At 36.9% G+C, this 21,490-nt stretch overlaps 1 protein-coding gene across 3 annotated transcripts in view; it reads right to left on the reverse strand.

Moving 5' to 3' along the window:
• csmd3b (CUB and Sushi multiple domains 3b) overlaps positions 1-21,490 on the reverse strand; it is a 347,235-nt gene that overhangs the window by 148,037 nt on the left and 177,708 nt on the right. For all 3 annotated transcript variants that reach the window (XM_056741016.1, XM_056741014.1, XM_056741013.1), the window contains exons 7-10: positions 18,216-18,293; positions 11,896-11,983; positions 10,810-10,934; positions 4,533-4,654 (exon numbers count right to left, since the gene is read on the reverse strand). In XM_056741016.1, the coding sequence (XP_056596994.1) occupies positions 4,533-4,654; positions 10,810-10,934; positions 11,896-11,983; positions 18,216-18,293 (413 nt within the window). The remainder of the gene's footprint in view (positions 1-4,532; positions 4,655-10,809; positions 10,935-11,895; positions 11,984-18,215; positions 18,294-21,490) is intronic.

Raw genomic sequence — 21,490 nt, forward strand, 5'->3', positions numbered from 1 at the left:
AACAAGGCAGTGCAAAATAAAAAATACAGGTTAAATGTCTGTCATATAAATCAATACCGTAATTTTAAAGATTTCTTTACAGTGAATTGTGCACTGTAAAAACGTGTAAAAATTCAAATTTAATAAAAAACAATACAACAGTTATATAGAAATACATATAAAGTGTATATTAGTACTACTACTGTATAATATATGAATGTTAAATGTACTGTATCCATATATGTACTTAAACTGCATATTAGTATTATAGTAGTTTTGAAAGGGTACTGACCCAATGATAGCGTTCTGAGAGTGTAGTTTAGCACTTTTAACAGCATTTAGTATTATTTTTTCATTAAATATACACATTTTTGCAACATACTGTATATGTTGTGTATACACACTGTACTACTAACTGTATACTAATATGAATGAATATTAACATAAAGGAAGCTCCTGTATTTTTTTACAGCTGTTTCACATGTATTTTCTATTTAAGCACTGCATTCTTGTGTGTTAGGGTTGAAAGGAATGTCAATAAAATGAATAGGTATAAAATTATAATTTAGATTTTCTGCTTGTTCTTCTATTTGTCCTTTTACTAAACAGTGTACAAGTGCAGTATAACTGCAGCAAGTCAACATCCTTGACTCTTACAGTATACGCATTGTAATAAAAAAAGCCCAAAGCACCAAGCATCGCAGCTATAACAAATGGCAGAGTTAACTTATGAAACAATAATATTATCGCTATCGTCAATGCTGTTGTTCATTTTTTTTTTAAGTATCCAGGCTGACATTATATCTTCCAGTCTCGCAATGTAAAGGTCTCACAATAGACTCTAAATTGAATTTAGTCACGACACCCTGCAGTTCACGCTCACCAAGGTTAAAGCCGACAGTGCAATATAAATAAATTGGCACACTAAAATAGTGTCTGCCAAAAATAAGTGAAGCAATAATGTTCGGGGCTCTAAGAGACAATTAGCAATTGCTCACTTGAAAGAGGACATGGTGATCTGGCAGTCCCGGCCGGGCACTATTTAAATCTTTATCTAAAATGCACCTTTCATTTGCAGCTGAATTACTATGTGGTGGCTGAATAGACATGCTTTTTCCATAATATCGTTAAATCTACCAATTAATTGTACTTTTTGAAAACATGGTTCAGGCAACCGAATTACTATTGGTGCAACAAATGGCAACAGATTTTAGGGACGAACACATTAAGCTTAGGCCAATAATGGCTGAATATGGATTTAAAAGAGAACATGACAATTTTATAATCATAGTTCACTACGTGCGTGTGCATTAGAATCAACTAATCTGAACTCACAATAATTTCTCATCCTCTAATGATATAAAAAAAGGCCCATTGGCATTACACTTTGCCATCTCTGCCACTAGCATCGGCTGACTTTAATGCTCTGGCAATTCCACAAAGAAAGCAACAGAAACGGAAAAAAGAAGAAAAAAAAGTTTCTTTAGGATAGTGTCTACAAACTCTTTGATTTATCGAAAACAACACGCCAAAGCCAAGGCTGCAGGAAACCAAAACAAGCGTCTCTATTCATGCTGGCAGAGTTCCAGACCTTTCAAAGTGGTCAAATGCGAATGGAAAAATGTCGGCACTAGAAAAAAACATCTCTATGGCCCACAAGGCTTTCATGCTCTCCTCCATCCATCATACGATGGGAAAATGTCCAGACGATTTCATCACGGGCTTCTGAACATTCAAATGGTCCTGAGAAAGTTGGGTTGTAAAGCGTGGCTTTTCAGCTTCTACCTTGGGTGTTTTTGCCCTTGAAGATTATTTCAAATTGAATTGAATGACAGTTTAACCTGCTCCATGTGACATGGCAACAAGGTCATGAGTTTGAATCCCAGCTCTGGGAATACATGGATTGATAAAGTGTATACCTTGAATGCACTTTAGATCACCATAGTATCAAAAGTACACATTATATTTTGAAGAATGTAGAAAAGCAGTTCTGGGGCACTTTTGGCTATCATTGTCATTTTCCTACTATGGTAGTCAATGGTTGCAGAAAACTATTTGGTTACAAGTATACCTCCAAATATCTTTCTCTGTGTTAGTCACTAAAAAAGAATGTGTACGGATTTAGAACGATACCAGGGTGAGTAAATGACGAAATAATTGTTATTTTTCGGTTGAACGTTCTTGCATGTGCTGTAGTTTTTATTCAGTCCTTAAGCCCTCCTACTTTAACAGCTGCCACTAATAGTACCGACCTGGAAAAGCAAAAGCTTCTTTTTGTATTACAGTGCTATACCTAAAAAGTGTTTTAATCCATTCCCTACATGTAACCTTCCACCATCAGAGAGATGCAATATCAGAGGCCTTGACTTGATGTGAGAAAGACTTCTCATGGTGTTTGTTTGCACCTGGGAGGTCTACTATTTGGAGATGAATTGCAATGTTAGTGACTCAGCTCACCTGAAATCAATTATAAAGCGCGGCACTGACAGGGCAGAGACAGCTGAGGTGCTGCCCTAGCTGTTATTACAAATTTGTGGGAGACTGATATCAATCCACATGTCTTGAGTCACTCTGCTGTCTGTTCATCACTATGAACTGTGACAGAATGATGCCGCCCTGCTCCTCTCACTCTCTCTCTCTCTCTCTCTCTCTCTCTCTCTCATACTGGTTGATTAGTTTTACTAGTAAATAAGCTGGGTGTGAATTGACTAGTAGTGAATCACACAACGCTTATAATTCCTCCCCTCCGCGTGGATGTTCTGAAAAAGTGTTGGAATTAAACCGAAGAGTGGCTATAAAATCCACACAGCTATAAAACCAACACTCTTCAGCTTTATAAACACATAACTAACAAAGCCCATCATGCAGTCTCCTATAAAAGTGTATGGGCTCAGTGAGGAAAGAGAGATGGATAGGGAGGTGTTTGTAGGGGGCAAGGACAGGAGAGGAGGCCAGGAGTCATCAAGTAGAAGGCCAGGAGAGGCGAGTGAGTCAAGGGAGCGGCATTGCTTCAGCGAAACTATCGCCACAGGCCCTGGATGAGGAGCCGAGCAGAGCAGTGATGGAATACTAATGCTAGTCTGTGAACGCTGGATCTGAGGTACCACTAGGGGTGGTAGAGCTGTGGATGAAATAAGAGATCTTGCCCAGGACCTACACATAATGCTGAACTATACTGTATGTATAAAATGCAAATATTGACATTTATGCTGATTCACTCTTGTTTGGTCACTGTTGATTCAAGTACTTGAAATATTAACAAAAAAACACATAGCCAATTATTATTATTATTATGTTAATTCTACACATCACTTTGCTAGAAGTCTGGTCCAGAGCTACTTCAGGTTTGCTTTTTTATCTTGAAATGTTATCTAAAGGTATTAACATTTTGATTTGGTTATAAATGTTCTGTTGGTTGTATTCTGATCAAACGTTTGTTGAGTGCTAAAAACTGAAAAAGGAAGTTCTTCTTGTATACGTTTTCCAAAGTGGTCTTTATGAATAAATGTGATAAAAATGTTACAACGATTAGACTCCAATGTTTGTGACCAGTACCAATAAAAGAATGATCTACAAAACAATTAAAATAATTCTTGGAATTTTATTATATTATTTTAAATACATTATTTCATTTGAAAGTATATATTTCTACATTATACATTAATTTAAATATTAATGTATATAAATATTCATTAATTTGAAGTAACACAAACTCATAAAATGATTCTGCTCTAAATATTTCTACATGGCATTTTTCTATTATTTTAATTTTATTACAACTATTTTTTTATATTTTATTATCAGGGCTGTCAATCTATTAATCACGATTAATCAGATCCAAAAACTTTATGATTTATATATTTATATTTATGAAATATTTACCTGTATTTATTTATATTTACTAATAATTTAAATGACATATAAAAATGTATTAATTTCTATATTTTTCTTTAATAGATGCATGTATGTGTTTATAAATACAAAATAACATGCACAGTACACTGACATATATTATGTCAACACAAACTTTTATTTTGATGCAATTAATTGTGAGTTAATCGTTTGACAGGCCTATTTATTCTTGTTTTTCTATTATTTATTAGGCCTTTTCAATAAAAATGTTTTTATAAAGACACATGAAAGAATCTTTTTTCTTTTCTTTCATCGGCCGATAGAGCTGCATTTACAACGCAACCCTGTCACTGCCAACATCATACCGTGTCTGCATGTGACAATGAAACGCCTCTTATCTTTAATCTATAAGCTCTGCATAAATGTACCTGGTAGTCTTTGATAGCGCCGAATGTGAAAGATACAGAGTTACATAGTAACAAGTGCTCCGAGAATACACTTTGCATTAGAGCTACCTGGAAATAAGTCTTCTAAAATTCAAGGCAACGTTCTGAAAAGAGTAAACTGAGTTGATCTTTTAGAGCAGATGAGGACAGCATGCATCAAGATATTAAACATATGTTTTCAGTATTGACCTTATAACACCTCAACACCACATCACCACATCAAACACACATTTCTGCAGCAGGATTTGTTTTTACCTTGTTCGGGTTGCTGGCTGTGATGATCCACACGCACTGAGAGTTGCTCTCGTACTGAATGGGGAAGTTCGGGGAAGTGAAAGTCCCCGATGGACCTTGAAGGTTTGATCCGCAAGTTTTCACTGTTAGGAAGGAGAAAAAGTAAACAGATTAAGATAAAATAAAATAAGAAGCGTGCTGTTATCTCTCCTTTTCTCTCAAAGTCAGTTAATTGGTTTCAGCCGATGGTCAGCAACCACTTAAATTTTCCAACTATTGATCTGATCACTCGAAAAAGAGTGCCACCTCCTAACTCAAGGGATTGAGTTTCACTTACCGCTCTTACCGTTTTTTTGCGGGATTTGCAAGGCTCATTTTGGAATACAACCCGAGCCTCGACCAGTCATCCATGACCGTCTTAATTTGTCAACGATTAGCAATCCAATCAAATCCTCAGATGACTAACTTCGCGGCGGCTAAACGAGTTCATTCGAAGCGGGTTTAGCCAAACACACTTGGGCATGATTCGTCATTTTAATATAGAAATGACTGTTATAATTTGCTAAGCAGACACGCTCTGGTGTTTTCTCTCCCAAAGCCGGAGACATTGATATTTGAAAATTGACGATTGCAGGTTTACGCCTTCTCAAATCCTCTGGTGTTTTTGCCGCATTTATCATGCCTGATGTCAAAGTGGCAGGGCTTTGATGAAAAGACAAGGCGGCATTATCTCCGACAGCAGCAGGTCTCACTATCGGCGCCTGACATCTTGATTGCTTTTGAAAATGAATACCTCATTATCTCAGGCGAGCACGGGGGGAACCGCGAGGCTCCTTCAGGCCCGAAAGCGCTCTTTTTCCTCTGAAAGTCATTCTGGCATCAAGGGGCTCCTAATTAGAGAAGTATCCTGTGACAAGTGCTCTCCAGTCTGGCATTCGTAATAAACTTTAGCTCGAACTGATGATGATGGGGTTTGTGTGAATCAACCGTCATATAGGAGGAATACCAATGCACCGATAAACCAAAGTCCCGGCAACGAGATGCATGCTATATGGAGCTTGAAAATTTGTGATACATGTTACAGATGTGACTAATCTTCACTTGTATGTTATGTAAATTAAAACTGTGTTTTTAATAAGGTTCTATCTTACTTTTTTGTACAAACTTAGCTATTCGCATTTTTATTCTGTGACAATATTTTGGGACATTTATTAAGAAGACGAAAGGGTTAATCTAAAAAGTCAAACGAACCTTACAAGTCCTAGGTGGCATCTCGTAAAAATGTAATCTTGAGGGTTTCATGACCATGACAAAATTTATCACACGAAATACACGTGGTCAACAACAACTAGATGGGAAATACTAAAGATTTTGTGTCTTTGGTACGTTCAAATATCTGTTTTTATAAGTTTACTTTGGAATAATTTTGCTTCACATTATAAAGTATATATGCTCCTACTCCACTGCATTACATTAAAACATGTAGATGTTTTACATGTAATACTTAAATACAATCAAATTTTAATTAAAAATGTTACTTGAGTAAAAAAGAATGTACATTGTTAATGTCAAGTATTAAAGGTAAAGAACCAAAACATGTCAAATTGAGTAAACGTATGTTTTATAATGTAGTCAAGTAAATTTTTTCCCAAAAGGTAAAGATACTTGAAAAATATTCTTGAATTGTGTAAAATTGCTCAAATACAAATACAATCTCTGACAAAAAAAACATATGTGACCCTTGATTACATTACCAGTCTTAAGTAGCACGGGAATGTTTTTGAAAAAGCCCAAAATACCAAAAATCATGAGGATATTAAGTAAGATCATGTTCCATGAAGATATTTTGTCAATTTCCTACCCTAAGTATATTAAAACGTTATTTTTGTGAGTGGATGACTTGCTACAGCGCCTCTCTTGGACAACTTTAAATGCGATTTTCTAAGTGTTTCGATTCTTTTGCACCCTCAGATTCCAAAATTATAAACGTATGTATCCTCACCAACAACTCATGAAATCAAGAGAAAGCCTAATTATTCAGCTTTCAGATTATGTAAATATCTCAATTTCGAAAAATTGACCTATAAGACTAGTTTTGTTGTCCAGGGTCACATATTTATCCTTACTAAAAGAAAACACTGAATGCAATTTGTTAACACCTCTTATTTCCGAAACACATTATTGTTGTAACAATATGCATTGTTGTAAATACATGCAAATTTCACAGAATAACAGGTTCACCTATTATATTCCGAAGACCCATCAAAACGACACGAAGCCACAATACGATTGTGAGGTGTGGGGCTCCATAAATGGATAAATTGAAATTTATGATTAACCAGAGTCCCAGACCCCATGGGACGTCATGAAAATATAGATCAAGGCAATTTTCTGCATGATTTCATGTGGCATCTTCTCAATTAGTTTTTGCAGTCTGTAGCCGCAGGAACAAAGAGGCGGTCAGGTGACATGAAGGGAGTGATTTAGCAGAGATCTAAAGGTCAGGGTCCCGCAGTGAGATGATTCCTTAACCTCACATGTATGTCCATGAGAAAAGTAAAGACACAGTGTAACCGTGTCCTGACAGTCCGGACACATCCAGATACACACTGCTCATCCATGTAGTGTGAGATTTTCTGGGTTGTCGAGTTTGTGAAAGTAAGGGGGATCCATTTTGTTAGTCTGCGCGGTGGGTGCCCGTGTTCTGTGAGCGTGCGGACCCCCAATGAAGAAGACAGCTGTCCAGATAACTGCAGGTGCTCATCAGTTCCTCCAGTATCACACAGGATTATTTCCATTTTTGACTGCAAGCTGGTGGTTATCGCATCACCCTTCACTCTTTCAATCTGACCTCTCTTTGGTTCTTGGTTATTTGTTCGGTTTCTCTTCTTACACTACAATCTCCTTAATCTTCAAGTCCTTCCCATCTCTCTCCTGGGCTAAGAAGCTAAGAGCTACAACACTCTCACAAAGTGTTTCCATAAACACTTCAAAAGTCCATCGCTGCTGTCATCCCTGTCGCTGTGTTTCTGTCTTACATGCTAGCGACAACGACTTATGGACAAGCCGGAGATTTAAGCGCCCGAGGAAGCGGTCCAGCACGCAACATCAGTTCTTACAGTGACGTATGTCTGCGCATGCTTGCGCCTCGCTGACAGCTCAATTACGGCCTGCTAAATGAATGGCCTTGGCTTGGCGCTCTCCCTTCTAGCAAAGTGGTTAGAAAGAAATTATCTATAAAATTAAGGCACAGGGTGAGCAAACAGTTCATTACCTGGTCAACGATAACCTGTCACTTTTTATTACAGCTACATACAACAATGACAAGAACTCACCGTGTTCAAGACATTTGTTTACAGGTGAAGCCAAAGACAGTTAGTATAAAAAGTAGACTAGGACCACAGTTCAAACAGCCACACCCAAAACTGCATCTGACGCTCTCTGGCGCACCCTCTAGGTAAATCTGCGAGGATATAAATTCTTCGTGTTTGATTTGCATTCTTTACACAAAGCTTCGCATAGATCATTAAGAGATATTTCTCTTCCGCCTAAATGCACGCTGGAACGACTGCCAAATGTGACTTGAATGTTATCGAATCTTTTAATCGAGAATTGCTTTCCAAGGGAGCTGGCATTCAGATAAGCTTTCAGTTCTAATCATCAAGGTAATTGGCCAGCGCACCAGATAAACGATCAACTTTTTGTATCCTTTGTTTTTCCAGCTATATTTGGTGTTTTACCTTTCCTGACTTTGAAACCGACCTCCAGAGAGAAAAGGGGCTAAGTCAGCACCGAGCATAAAGATTAGGCGTCTCTAAGACATTGGAACAGGGTGAACTAAAAAACAATTGCCACCCGGAATGATCAATTACACCATTAAACCTCGACCACAGTTTCCCTGCTGTTTTCTGCATGGCCTTGCCCTAAAATCCTTTCAGTATTATGCAAAAAACAAATAAAACTCATAAATACAACCACCTTTTTAAGTACAATGTCGTCCATATTCATAACCATTGCCTACTAATACATTTTTGGAATTTTAGCAAAAAGCACACATTGTAAGTAAACCCTCAAACATAATAACCCCTGGCCCTCCACCATGCAAAATTTGGCTGTTTTTGAAGGCCCACCTGGAACCTTTGTGTGCCTGCTTTGTCATGTATGAGCACAAATGTGACTTACAGGATTTCTATTTAAAAAAACATTGTGCTCGCTGATAGGATTTTGTGTTTATAAAATTCTTTGTTTTTACACGCATGGTTTGCATTGTTTAGCAACTGAATCACAGAAATTATGCAAATTGGGCAACAGTGCAAACACGCCCCACAAATAAATGCTGAGCACAATGCGCAGGGTGCAACCAGTCGGTTTGCAAACTGGATATGAATGTTACATTATGGCGGATATAACAGTATACTGCTATCTGGCGTACTTAACTGGGTGTACAACATCGCTCCACCACTGCGATTCAAACACCTGAATCGGTTCTTCAAAATGCTGCGAGTGTGTACCACTACACCGATCATTTAGATATATGCCCAGGTATAACAGTCTTCTCTATTATTTGATAAATTACAGCTCCCATGATTTCTAGAAAACTAGACAGTTTTTTATGTAAAAATCGGTTTACCCATCTGCTTTATGTGGGTGGTAATAGCATGTTGATTTCGCCACGTAAAAAGTTAATTCTATATTAACTCTCACTCGTGTAAAACTCACTTATATAGAATGACGGCGTGTTTGTGTTTGATAAGGATGAAAATGATTCTATTTAATTATGGTGCAGCACTGTCTCCACACATGTAACACCTGGATAAACTGGAATTAATACATCACAAATTTGTTGGCTATAATACAGCACCAAATTAAATCAAGTTCAACGGATGAATTGAAACAATGATTTCCACTAGTGGCCACTTAGGGTCATTACAAATGCGAAGAGCAACACATTTCTAATGCTGTGACATGTCATTAATGTATGTGTTCATGGAAACCAAACAGATTCAATTAGAATACTGCAATTAATAAATAAAGCAACAAACGATAACAATACCCTCTCAAATAAAAATTATCATTAAAGGGAGAGTTCACCCAAAAATGAAAATTCTGTCTTCATTTCCTCACCCTCGAGTTGTTCCAAATCTGTATCAAATTCTTTGTTCTGATGAACACAAAATGAAAGGTGTTTGGAAGAATGCTTGTAACCAAACAATTCTTGGCCACCATTGACTTACATAGTGGGGAAAATGCTTTATAAATCTGTTAAACACAAAAGAAGATATTTTGAAGAATGTAGGGAAGGAAACATTTCTGGTGCACTTTTGTCTCCCATTGAATTTTTTTTGCTACTGTGGTGTTGGTGTCAATGGTGGCCAAGAACTCTTTGGTTACAAGCATTCTTTCAAACATTTATCTCCCTGTTCATCAGAACAAAGAAATGTATACAGATATGAAACTCGAGGGGGAGTAAATAATGACCCATTTTTTTTTGTTGCTGGACTGTCCCTTTAAGGGCAAAATCTACTCTTCAGCCTAAATGGAAACTTGTGAAGACTGATTTTCAAAAAAATCTATTCGGAATGAATAAAGGTGAATAAAATGAGCCATTAAAGCCACACCAAACAGGTAAATGATCCCTAAAAGCCGCTAGCATAACAAGTTGTCCATGTTACTCCGTTTTATTTTGAGCTAACTCTGCATAATTAAAGTGTCCTCCTGAATGATGGAGTTCAATTTCTCTTTGTTTGCCCAAGGCGACCAACTGACACTTAAAGCCATTAGAGCTGTGTGAAGAGACAGACAGTCACTGCTGGCATGTTAAATTCTGTCCTGAATTTTAGTGGTTGCCATGGCAATACTATCAGATCTACCAGAAAAAAGGTTGATTAGTAAGCATGTCACAAGAAGACTTCGGAGTCTCTTGAAATTAATTAATATAACCCTAACTTACCCCTTCTAGCAATTCATCCTGCTAAGTATTCAGATCAAACATTTCAAAGGCTGACCCACATTCATAATGTTGAAATAAGACCTATAAAAAGATGATGTGGGTTTTGTGTGATTTTGGCTGGCCTCCCATTCTGGCCAAGTTTGTGTTGGACCAGCTGGTCTCCCAGCAGAGTCGTTCTTAAACCATGAGAACATATTAGCTTACCACCTCAGAAGGAAGTGTTTTAGCAGTGTAAGTGGTTGATGCTGCCGAACATACAGTAAATAACTCAACAAACCCAACATCAGTCTGACTTGTGCATGCATTGCAAAATATCTGCTTCAGTTAGCAAGACTATAATGGACTCACCTCTGCATGCAGGTCTGTGGTCACTCCATGCTGCAAACACCTCAGCAACTCTCTGACAGGTGATGCTCTTGGAGCCCTGAAGAACATGATCTTCATCACAGGTGAATTCGGAAGTGGCGCCAATACTGTGGAAAAAGAGATCAGGACACATGTACACACATGCAAACAGGACAAACAAATCAGATTTCATTATCCAACAGCCCTGACCACTTCGCAAGATATGAACACTGGTCTACAAGCATACATATTGAAATCTTACGTAGTTAAATCTTATATAGGTAACGTAAGTGCAACGTTGGTTTAACTTTTTGATTCGTTATAAATGATCTTTTGGTCGTATTCTAGTTTGTTTAGTGTTAAAAACTGAACCAGGAAGTTCTTCTGGACCCACACATCACTCATACACCAAAGGGTTCAAGAGGAAAGCAATGCAACATTTTGGAAAGGTAGATAAATAGATGGATAAAAGGATATAAAAGAGCGCCTTATCTTTCTCGCTAAAACAATCGATACTGTGGTGCTTCTTGATACACTTTAAAATCTAGTCGAATGCTTTCTCCGTTCTTCAATTGGGCATTTGACAGCACTCAAGAAAAACCAACGTGACATTCACATGCTTTCATCTGAGGATACAGCAAACTACCGCGGGATACCCGGCTGGTGCCCATTTCATCGCGGCTTGCTAATACCAAACGCTCCAGTAGCTAATGGAACGCTAAAGCCACGTTCCACACAAGCCCTGAATAACATCAGTGTCACATATTGAATCCACTGGCCCTAATTGCCCGCAAAGCCGCGTTCCATACGCATACTGTCAGCTTCCCTGTGGAGCTTGTATTAGCATGACATTAGAGGTTGTGTTGAAGAGGGATTTGGTGGAGAACCTGTTTTATATTCTCTGGGAATGCTAAAAAGAGGACTGTAAGATATTCAGGTGTTGTAATATTAATGACAGGCGTCAATCTTGAAGCACCGTATCTAAAGATTCTTCTCAGTTCGAGATGATAAAGGTCACTCGTTTGAGCCGCTTCAATATTCGTCTTTCTGGGAGCCCGTTGGAGGCACGCAGTACCTAAGGGTAGTTACCTAAAGTCGTTGCCGATTCGCTTGCCATTCTCAGGCTCTCCAGGGTCTGGACAGGAGTTGGATGCTTGTTTGATGCCTCCTTCATTTACTGTGAATTCAGAGCACAGTTTGCCGTTAGATACACATATTGACAAACATCTAAAGACATTTTTGTCATGCAAGCCTCATGCAAACGGCTTAACAAATCTGCTGACTGTGTACAGGACATAACATTAGCAATACGAGTTGGAACTTACACATGCACACACAAACACACACACACACATAAAAGCACACAGCTCCAAACCGTCTAATTGATGACCGCTAACACCTCATCACAAATGTGTCGCCGTTGTTATCGCTCAGTGAGAGTGGAATATCTTGTATACTGCCGAAATCCCAGACGGTATTAACAGTTATATCCGTGAAATGAATGGTGCACTTTATTATCTGTGCTCTTAAAAGAAGATTAAAGATGACACAATAGCCAATACGCTGGAAAAAACCGCTGACTCAAGAAAATGTCTTTTTTGGCAACGCTTCAAAAAAACTCTTTATTCGGTAATACTTAAAAATAGCATCTCCAAGGTGTGCAATGCAGATCAGCAGTTCACGCGTATTAAATGCTCTTAGAAAATACAAACATCAAAGATTCAGTACAATTTTATATTGCAATGCATATTAACAAATGATAAGCATGTTAAGTGTAATATCTCGGACGAGAAAAGTGTTTTTAAAGCTATTAAAGCAAGTTACTAAACTGTTCGAGAATCTGTCTAATGGAGTTTCTCCTGGAAAGCTACTTAAAGTTCTTGGGGTCTTTGGAAATTATGTGCAATCTAGTTTTTAAAAAGGTATGAAAGTGAAGGTTGGAGTGGAAGACATGGTCCATGTGACCGGTTTGAAGATGAGTCATTTTGATAGCGTTCCATTTGGGGCTATAAGAGCTGTGTCACATCTCATTTTCTGACTGAGTGAATGTGACTTAAAATTCAACCCATTACACAGACACCTTTAAGTGTAAAGGGTGATGAAATGAGTGCGTAATTAATATTGCACTTAAGCACGCTGTTAAAATCTGCTGATCGAAACAAAGACTCATCATAGTGGGTCTCAGGATAATGAAGAAATGCAAACCATCATCAACATTCGAATTCAAATGAGCTTCACTGCATTGAAGACAAACTTTCATATGCAGTCCTACCTTTTAATGAATCTGCAACGTCTCTCAAATGAAAATGCAAACAATGAAACTTAAATCTCCCTCGGTGTACTTATAATTACTACTTTTTAAAGTAGGTCTGCTTGGATTCGCTAAACTGTGTCGCCCAAAACGTTTGATTCTTGAGACAATTTAATAAGGAACAGTAGCTTTCAGTAACTCTAACTCTGGAGTAAAGAGTTGAAAACATCTGCTGTGTGGTGTGCATCCAGCAGACATTTAAAGGGACAGTTCAGCCCAAAATAAAAATCCTCCCATCAATTACTTTCACTCGAGTTCTGATGAACACAGTGACAGATATTTGAAAGAACGTGCTTATGACCAAACAGTTCTTGGCTACCTTTGACTAAGACAAATATAATGGTAGTCAGGTGCCCCAGAATTGTTCAAAATATCTTCTTTTGTGTTCAACAGAACAAAGAAATTTATAAAGCAAATTTTCCTCCATACTGATTCCATTGGTGTCATGTTAGCATGTTGCTAAGCTAACTTTGAAAATGACCGTTTCATATCTAACTTCCTTGCTCTACAAATAGGATGCTGAAAATATCTGAAAAGTCGCAAGTCGACTTGCCCGAGTTTAACGGAATAGAAAACTCCAGGATGTGATGAATGTGGACTCCTATCAATGGTGACAACAGCAAATAACAACAACTACACAAAGAAATTACCATGGTGTGAGCTGAGACGAAAGGAAAGTGTTTCTGATGAATGTCAGTCATGTGAGACACTGCTGATGTTGTCTTTTTGTCCATTCTTTCATGCATGTCAGTCCTACCACCCATTTAAATAAAGATGCTTTTCTTAAAATGGCCATAAACAAACAGATCAACAACCAGCAACAAAAAGTGATGATGAACGATGTAGACTGATACATGCAAACGTGGATAAACCTCAAATAATATCTTTCAGAGTGGGAGTACTAGAAACTTGGAAGGACAATCTTCACAGAAATGTGTAGGCTTTAGATTACATTTCTTGTGCTTGGAAAAACGAACAAAAACATTGTAGCGCTTTGAGTCCTAATATTACTTTAACTTTCATTTTCTACATATTTAAACTGGTAAAGAGTATGTATGTTTCGAATCGAGTTCTTTCTTCACACAGTGATTATTGTAACGCTGTAAATCCAAAGCAAGAATTTTTTATTTTAGGTAACCTTTTCAGCAATGTTGTCTACAAAAGCATATAAACAATTTTTGTACCAAATCTTACTGCGTAATGAAGCATTCAATGACTGAAGAGCAGATATCGTCTTGGGGACTGACTGATATCTTACTGTTTATCTTCTTGGAGAAAGCTTGATCAAATTCTGCCGATTTTGGAAATGAACCAGTTCTGTTAAAAAGCCACTTAAAAGGTAATTTAAATGCCCGAAATGGCAGACTCTCAAGTCAAATTAAGAAATCTGTGTTGCAAGACAACGCTCTTTCCTTGTCTCATAAAAACGGTTTGTGATTTTCTCAATTTTCTTTTATTTTCAATGTCAATTAGTCATGATTTCCATTGGTCCATTTACTTTCCTGATTGAATTTGTGATCAGTTTTAGTCTGATGTAATTCCTTCACCTCTAGTGATGAAATTTGTTGAAATGTCTTTATTGCAGTTATACCTAAAACTAATGAATTTTAAGAAGGGCCAAAATTTAATAGCGATGCTAAATTTAAAACATTTTGTTTGATTTATATCTTCTTATATGATATTGCGTTGATAAAGCTTAATAAGAGACAAAAGAATCACACATTTTGTATGTTATCTGCTTCAATTAAATTCAATTAATTGGTTTTAATCTACATAATGATACAAATTTACTTAATTTCTTCACCTATAAGCATTTGACCATTATAGCCATTATATCTGTTCGTTATATAAATATAAATTAAATTTAGCTTTACAAACATTGTTTTCCCAAATAGGCTTTACAGAGAATAGTGTTTAACTGTGTGACAGATGCTGTGAATATTATAGTGATATGAATAGCAAATTTTTTATGTTTCATCAGATCTAAAGTTACTAAATCGATCTGTTGTGGGGTAAAAAAAGAAAATATATTCATAAGAATGTTATAATAAAAACGTCATTCAATCTTAATACTAGACATAAGAATTATTTAAAAAGCTCTTTTGAAAATAGTTTGTATATAGTAATTAGTTAGAGGCAAAATATATATATAGTAACCCCCTTCGGCCCACCTGGAAAATCACTTAGCCCACCTTTCATCTCATATCTGGAGCCAGGCCTGCATTCCCCAACACTTCATACATTAAAACAGAGTCCTTTGAAATGTCAGAATGTTGTTGACGCAAGAAAAACTAAAAGGACCCGACTGGCCATGTGAAAAAATGTGTCGAGGTCACGGGAGTTTAACTTGTGGTTCTGTTCTAATGGGCTCTGAGCCACAGCATCATGCTGGAGTTTTCACCATCCATCAGCCCGAGAGATTTAGGCCAGAAGTTTTAGCTTATTTTAGTGCATTTTCAAGAAAGATCCCGCTCTATAAAAGTTGCCTTATTTCTCACATTCACCGTTAGTTGAGTATGAAACCCACGGGGCTTTCAGAGCTCAACCAGAAGTCAGAGAGCCAGGACTATCTGTGAGACCTGTTATCCACATTGCCTCCAACTTACCCTCTGCGCCTCTCTCTCGATTTGTGTTTCCATCTAATTCACACAGACAAATACATTCCCACACATGCTTTTGATGAAACACTCTCTTGACACTGTATCTCACACATTCATCTGCAAGAACAGTCACAGATTCAATACACACTAGTGCCTAACTAACTTCTCCTTGCTTTTCGATGGGAGCTGATTGGTAAACAGAAAAATGACATTACCAACATAATTCACCTTCGACAAGATCAAGTCTAAGTCTATGTAATCTTATAAATAAGGATCATACAAATATGCTTTATTGCATTGTTTTCAAATAAAACATTATGCATTTCCAAGAGCAGAAACAGCCTGTATTTATGCATTAATAGTTAACAAATAAAACACAGCAAGCTTTGGTTAGTTTTGCACACAATAGCTTCATGCTCTTCCTTGCAACTCATCTACGCCATCATGCAATCGGAATATGAGGTGTTCGGTAAATACACACACAGAGCAAGCAAGGTAACAATTGACTGAACATGCAGCCACATGCATTTCCTCAATGTATTAATCGAGTTTGACAACATATTTCCTTTTTTTGTTTTGTTATAGCCAAAGACGTTATATATCAGCTGTTTGTACTTTGATACACAGCAACTTAACAACAAGTTGATTAACATTAACAAAAAACAACTTGAGGTATTTTACAAGCATATGTAACCTAATGTAAAAATATCTGCTATTAGCTGTTATAGGTACTTGACATGCAAGCAGCACATTTGTAGCACACAGTTCAGTTTTAATAGGTATCTATGAACGACACTGTGCCAGGAGTCCTTAAAACCATTATATCCAGCTCCATTTAAGGTCTAACAAAAGACCCCTCACTCCAAAGCTGCACGTCTGGCTCACTTCTAACAATAAGTTTTAAGTATAGAGAACGTGTGTGGGTCTCCAAATTCTAACCAGGTCCGTAGCAAAATATTCAAAGGCAAACTGAACCAGAAGCAGACGGCTGTATAAGCTTCTTTTGCGGTTTCATTGCCTGTCCTGTGAGTTTGAGGAAAATATAAACCCTGACCCATCCGTTCCACAAGTGCTAAACCGTGTGCAGTCTGTACATTTAAGCCGCCATGTGTTTTCACCTCCATGTGTAATGTGTCACACTGGTTCAAATACCCTGGGAACCTATGAAAGTAAAAAGCTAGTTTCACACAAAGAATTGAGAACGCCTGCGTTTATGGAGCCGCGCACAATGCTCTATTCACAGTATGCATAATAGGAGAAAAATAATGTGCAGGGGATGTTTTCTGTTTTTGACAGCTGCAATCTACCTTGATAATGTTCACAACGGGTAAATTCGTCTCACACAACCATCCTCACTGTGTTGTGTTATGGACAGGTGTATACTGCTGCTTTGAAAATGGTAGGGAGATTGGACATGCAAGCAATATCAGCAGATAACAGTCCCCAAATAAAGCAATGAAAAATGAATCTGAAAACATGGCACACCGACGCAAATACCCCGAAAGGAAATTAAGAAGAGCACAAAGCAAGTCCAAAAATAAGAGAGTCAATTAAAACAAACATGACATTGTTGAAGATCATTGCAGGGTTTTCAAACATTTGGTCAATGGGAACATGCTGTTGAGTTTATCTCAAGCTGATGTAATTGTTTCTGCTGATTTGCATCCTCTTTTTTGATAAACAGCCCCAAATTTTTCTCCATTTATTTTTTTTTTTTTAAGCGAATGAGTAGCATACATCTACATTATAATTTTTTATAGCTTTTTATATAATTATATGAAGATACATGAACACATCCAGAGCCGAACATTGATTTTAATCTATAAAACTGACTATGCTAGCACAACTGTTTTAACAATTGAATATGTATCGATTTAACTTTGCACTAGAAAGCCATTGAAAGAAAACGTCAATTTAAAAAACGTTACCGAGACATATGCATGAAGGCAGGAACATGCAAATACATTATAGTTTCATGCCCCTCTTATTTAATCAAATTAAAGATATTCTTAAATGCATTATGCTCGTAAATGGTGGATGTCTATTAATTTCTAGATTAATCTTTTCCTATACTTAAATAAAACCATAATTAAGAATACTGAACCTCAGAAGCTCTGGCTACGGACGGATTTTAAAGAGAGGCAGAACAAAATAGTTTGTTGTTTGAAAAATGCTTGAAATTTATGACCCAGAAACAGAACGCAGATCCCAAGAGCCACGAGGTGACTCTCTCATTATGGTGTACAAATCGCAATTTTACGGTAAACTGCCATTCAAGCTTTCGAGGAAATAAGTCTCGGTGGGGGGTTAAATTAAACTGCCTGGAAACTTGCGCTTGCGTGATATTTGCGGAAGCTCGACTCAGTTCATGATTTTGTAGATGAACACTTTTCAGCACCAGATGATATTGCAATGATCTCATGGTCACCGTTTGCTGCAATTGACTCTGAACGAGCAACACAGATTTACCATAAAATAGTAACAAAGGGTAGACTCACAGATAGAAAACTTGTTGGTGTTGTCTTTGCCAGGGAATAATTTTACTCCTCTAGATTTGAAATCTACAGACCTTTTCACTAGTTAAAGAGGAAAAACGGAACAAAAACATGAAATCAGGTGAAACAGATTTTTAAATAAATTTGTCAGCATTGAAAAAGAAACCATCATCAAGCGCATGAGGAATAAGAGCAGCAAATTATAGTTGTGTCTACAATTCTTAAAGTGCTCTGCCAATGGAAAAATATGACCATGTGTTGAATAAAGGCCATCGAATGAAAAAGGAAAATCAATAAAGGATTGGAGGGACAGGACTTCTGTTCCGTTGACAACCTCTGATGTGGAGCATGCTTTATCTAAAGCCTTTGAGGGGGATTTTTGGCCACAAAGTTTCTTACAGGAGAATGAGGTTTGTGTGGCTGGAAGGCATGCAGGCTGATAAATAGGAAAGATGTTTGTGCTAATAAATTAGACAAGCATGTATCCCATCGCATCAGAACAGAAGACTTGTAAGAAATGTAATAATAATAGTAGCACATTCGGAATATTTGAAAACATTGTGGAAAATGCTTTCTTTGCATTAATGCCCCCTTTCCTTTGTAACCCGTGTAAATGGTGCATGTCATTAAACCAAATAACTGATAAATGCATAATGTATGCAAAGCAATGGAAACAATACCTGTGGTCATCGCGTCAGTTTTGCAAAGACTGACACCCAAATAAAATCTGGCATTTGCATCAAACTTTATGTAATAATGTAAAAGTTAAGTTAAAGGGGGGAACATTGGAGCTTTTATAAATTGTATGTATGACTACATGACATTTGTGTTTTCAATTAAGTCATATTTGTAAACTTGGAAAACGCAGTAAACTATATCCTTTATATCATTTTGAAATGCTGAATCTGTGTATTAGAGGCGTCTAAAGAAGTTGTTTGTCTCTACACAGAGCTGTTAATGTTTGTTTGTTTCAATAAAATGGACGGGAAATGATAAATGGGGGAACCAGGAGACATAGGGGTTCAAAACCGTAAATCTGTGAAAAAAAAGTGTCATTTCAGAAAACCTGAAGAGAGCCATATAAGAGCACATTCAACATTGGCTCTGGTTCCTGAAACAAGTCAAATGATCAAGTCAATCTAAGTTTCAAAATGTAGACAGCTTTAAAAAAGAATGAAATGAAATAAGATGTTTGCCCACCCTTACATATGTTAAACGAAACAGAGTTCCAACATTTGTAACTTAAATTGCAAGCACTTGGTAAAGCATAATACCAGTCGATATCATTAAAACAATGCAAGAGTCCCTTATATTCTGTATGCTATATTATGGAATATATGTGGACTTTATATAAAAGGATATGTCAAGTTTACATTAAAAACCCTCAAATGTAGCAGAACAAAAACAATTAATATCCAAATTTCATCATACTTAGTATATAAACAAATGTTCTATTCAAAGTCAATATGAGATCTTGATGTAATACTGTACCATCCCCTGAAATAAAAATTGCCTATCCAATATGCATCATCATTTCAAGGCATCAAGCTTAAACGAATGATCCAGGTTCAAAAAAAGTTAAGCTCAGATTTTACGCCATTTTGATGATTACCACTAAAAATATTGTAATTCTGACAAATCCTACAATTAAAACTAAGTAACCAACAGGTATATTGAAGGTACAATGACCAAGCTAGCGCTCCAGAGGGTTTAAAGCAAAAATGTGCAGCTTGTATCCTGGCTATACAGCACATGAATTATTCAATACAAATCTGTTTATTATTCAAGCTGAAAAGTTGTTTAAACCAGTTTTTTTTTAAAAGGGAATTACGTTTTTAGCCAGTTGCGAGTATTAGACATAATTTCTGTGAGTTTGCTCAATGCGAACAGTCTCTTTCGGGTACCCTTTCATGAAAGTTAAAATATAAGACACGGTCAGCAAGGGATTCTATAACACTGGTCTCATTGCACTTAATATAATGTGAAATTGTTAGTATTCTAGTCTTTGTAATTTTGCTAGATTTTTATACGTTCCTTTCCATGTTTTTATTTGATAAAACTGAGAGACAAAATAAATATATTTGCCTATGTTATTTGACATTATACAGCAAATGTTGATGATTCAGCCAGAACCTTTCTTTAAATTCAAGTTAATATAACAGCGGTTCTTTTTCTGCTGAACTTTGATGCACGCATACATCTGAAGAATCCCATTTCAGAATGGTGATTAATTCGCCTAGTACCTCTTATGTAAGGTTATGAACAGAAACATCCTATAGCTCCTAATGGAGGCTCTCCTTCATTACTATTCATCCATTAACCACCCACTGGATCAGCCTATCGCCGTAAATAAATAAAAACCAATGAAAAACCTATTTAGTTGTAGCACTAGAAGACTTCAAATAAACCTATTAAGCATAAATTTAAATAAGCTATTGACATGGCAACGCCCAGATCCAAAAGCTTTGCTGATTATTCTGTGGACAGAAAATTTGCTGTGGCACCTGTTTTTATTTTATTCTGAATAAATCGTGTGATGTGAGGGATACAAATGACACGCTCTTCATGTGACTAACCTGAATACACATCATCAAATTTAAGCGAAATATTACGTTTTGAAATAGCAACTAAAACACCTTTTTTTTCTAGTACAACGCAATAAAGAATTGTTATCTTTTCGCAAGCAAGAATGACACACCAGCCGTAAGAGTGCATCGAGATGTTATATCATTCTAATCTTGAGTAGAGGCATTCACATAAAATCATAATAGACGTAATTAATCAAAAACGTTGGCAGTCACGCTGTTCCACGGCACAAATGGCTTCATACCAGAACGATGGTGACAGATTCTGTTTTTAAAACGCAGGCCATTTTTCACAAGGTATTATCCCAAATGATGTTTCAGCGTGTATTTCCATCAGTTATTTCAGGTTTGCTACCTCGTCCTGTTTTGAGACTGCATATCGCGGCAGTCACGGACTGTCCTAGACTATCAATAATGCCGACATCATGCCATAAAAGCGCAAGACAACTCATTAAAACCACGAACAAATTAATAACAATTTACACAGCTTGTAATTCACTCAAAGGCTTGGATGATATACGGCAACAATCGATGTTGGTGAACTCGCACAAGTGTACTCCATATTAATATTGTGAGTGTTACTTTAATAGGTTCATGTACGAGACTTAAAATAGACTATTTTGCATTGCTTATACTAAAATATTCTATTAAGGCAGTGAAGACCAGGTTTACTTTGATTACATTACATTACCT

The sequence above is a fragment of the Triplophysa dalaica genome, chromosome 25 (genome assembly GCF_015846415.1).
Source record: "Triplophysa dalaica isolate WHDGS20190420 chromosome 25, ASM1584641v1, whole genome shotgun sequence".
Taxonomy (NCBI): Eukaryota; Metazoa; Chordata; class Actinopteri; order Cypriniformes; family Nemacheilidae; genus Triplophysa; species Triplophysa dalaica.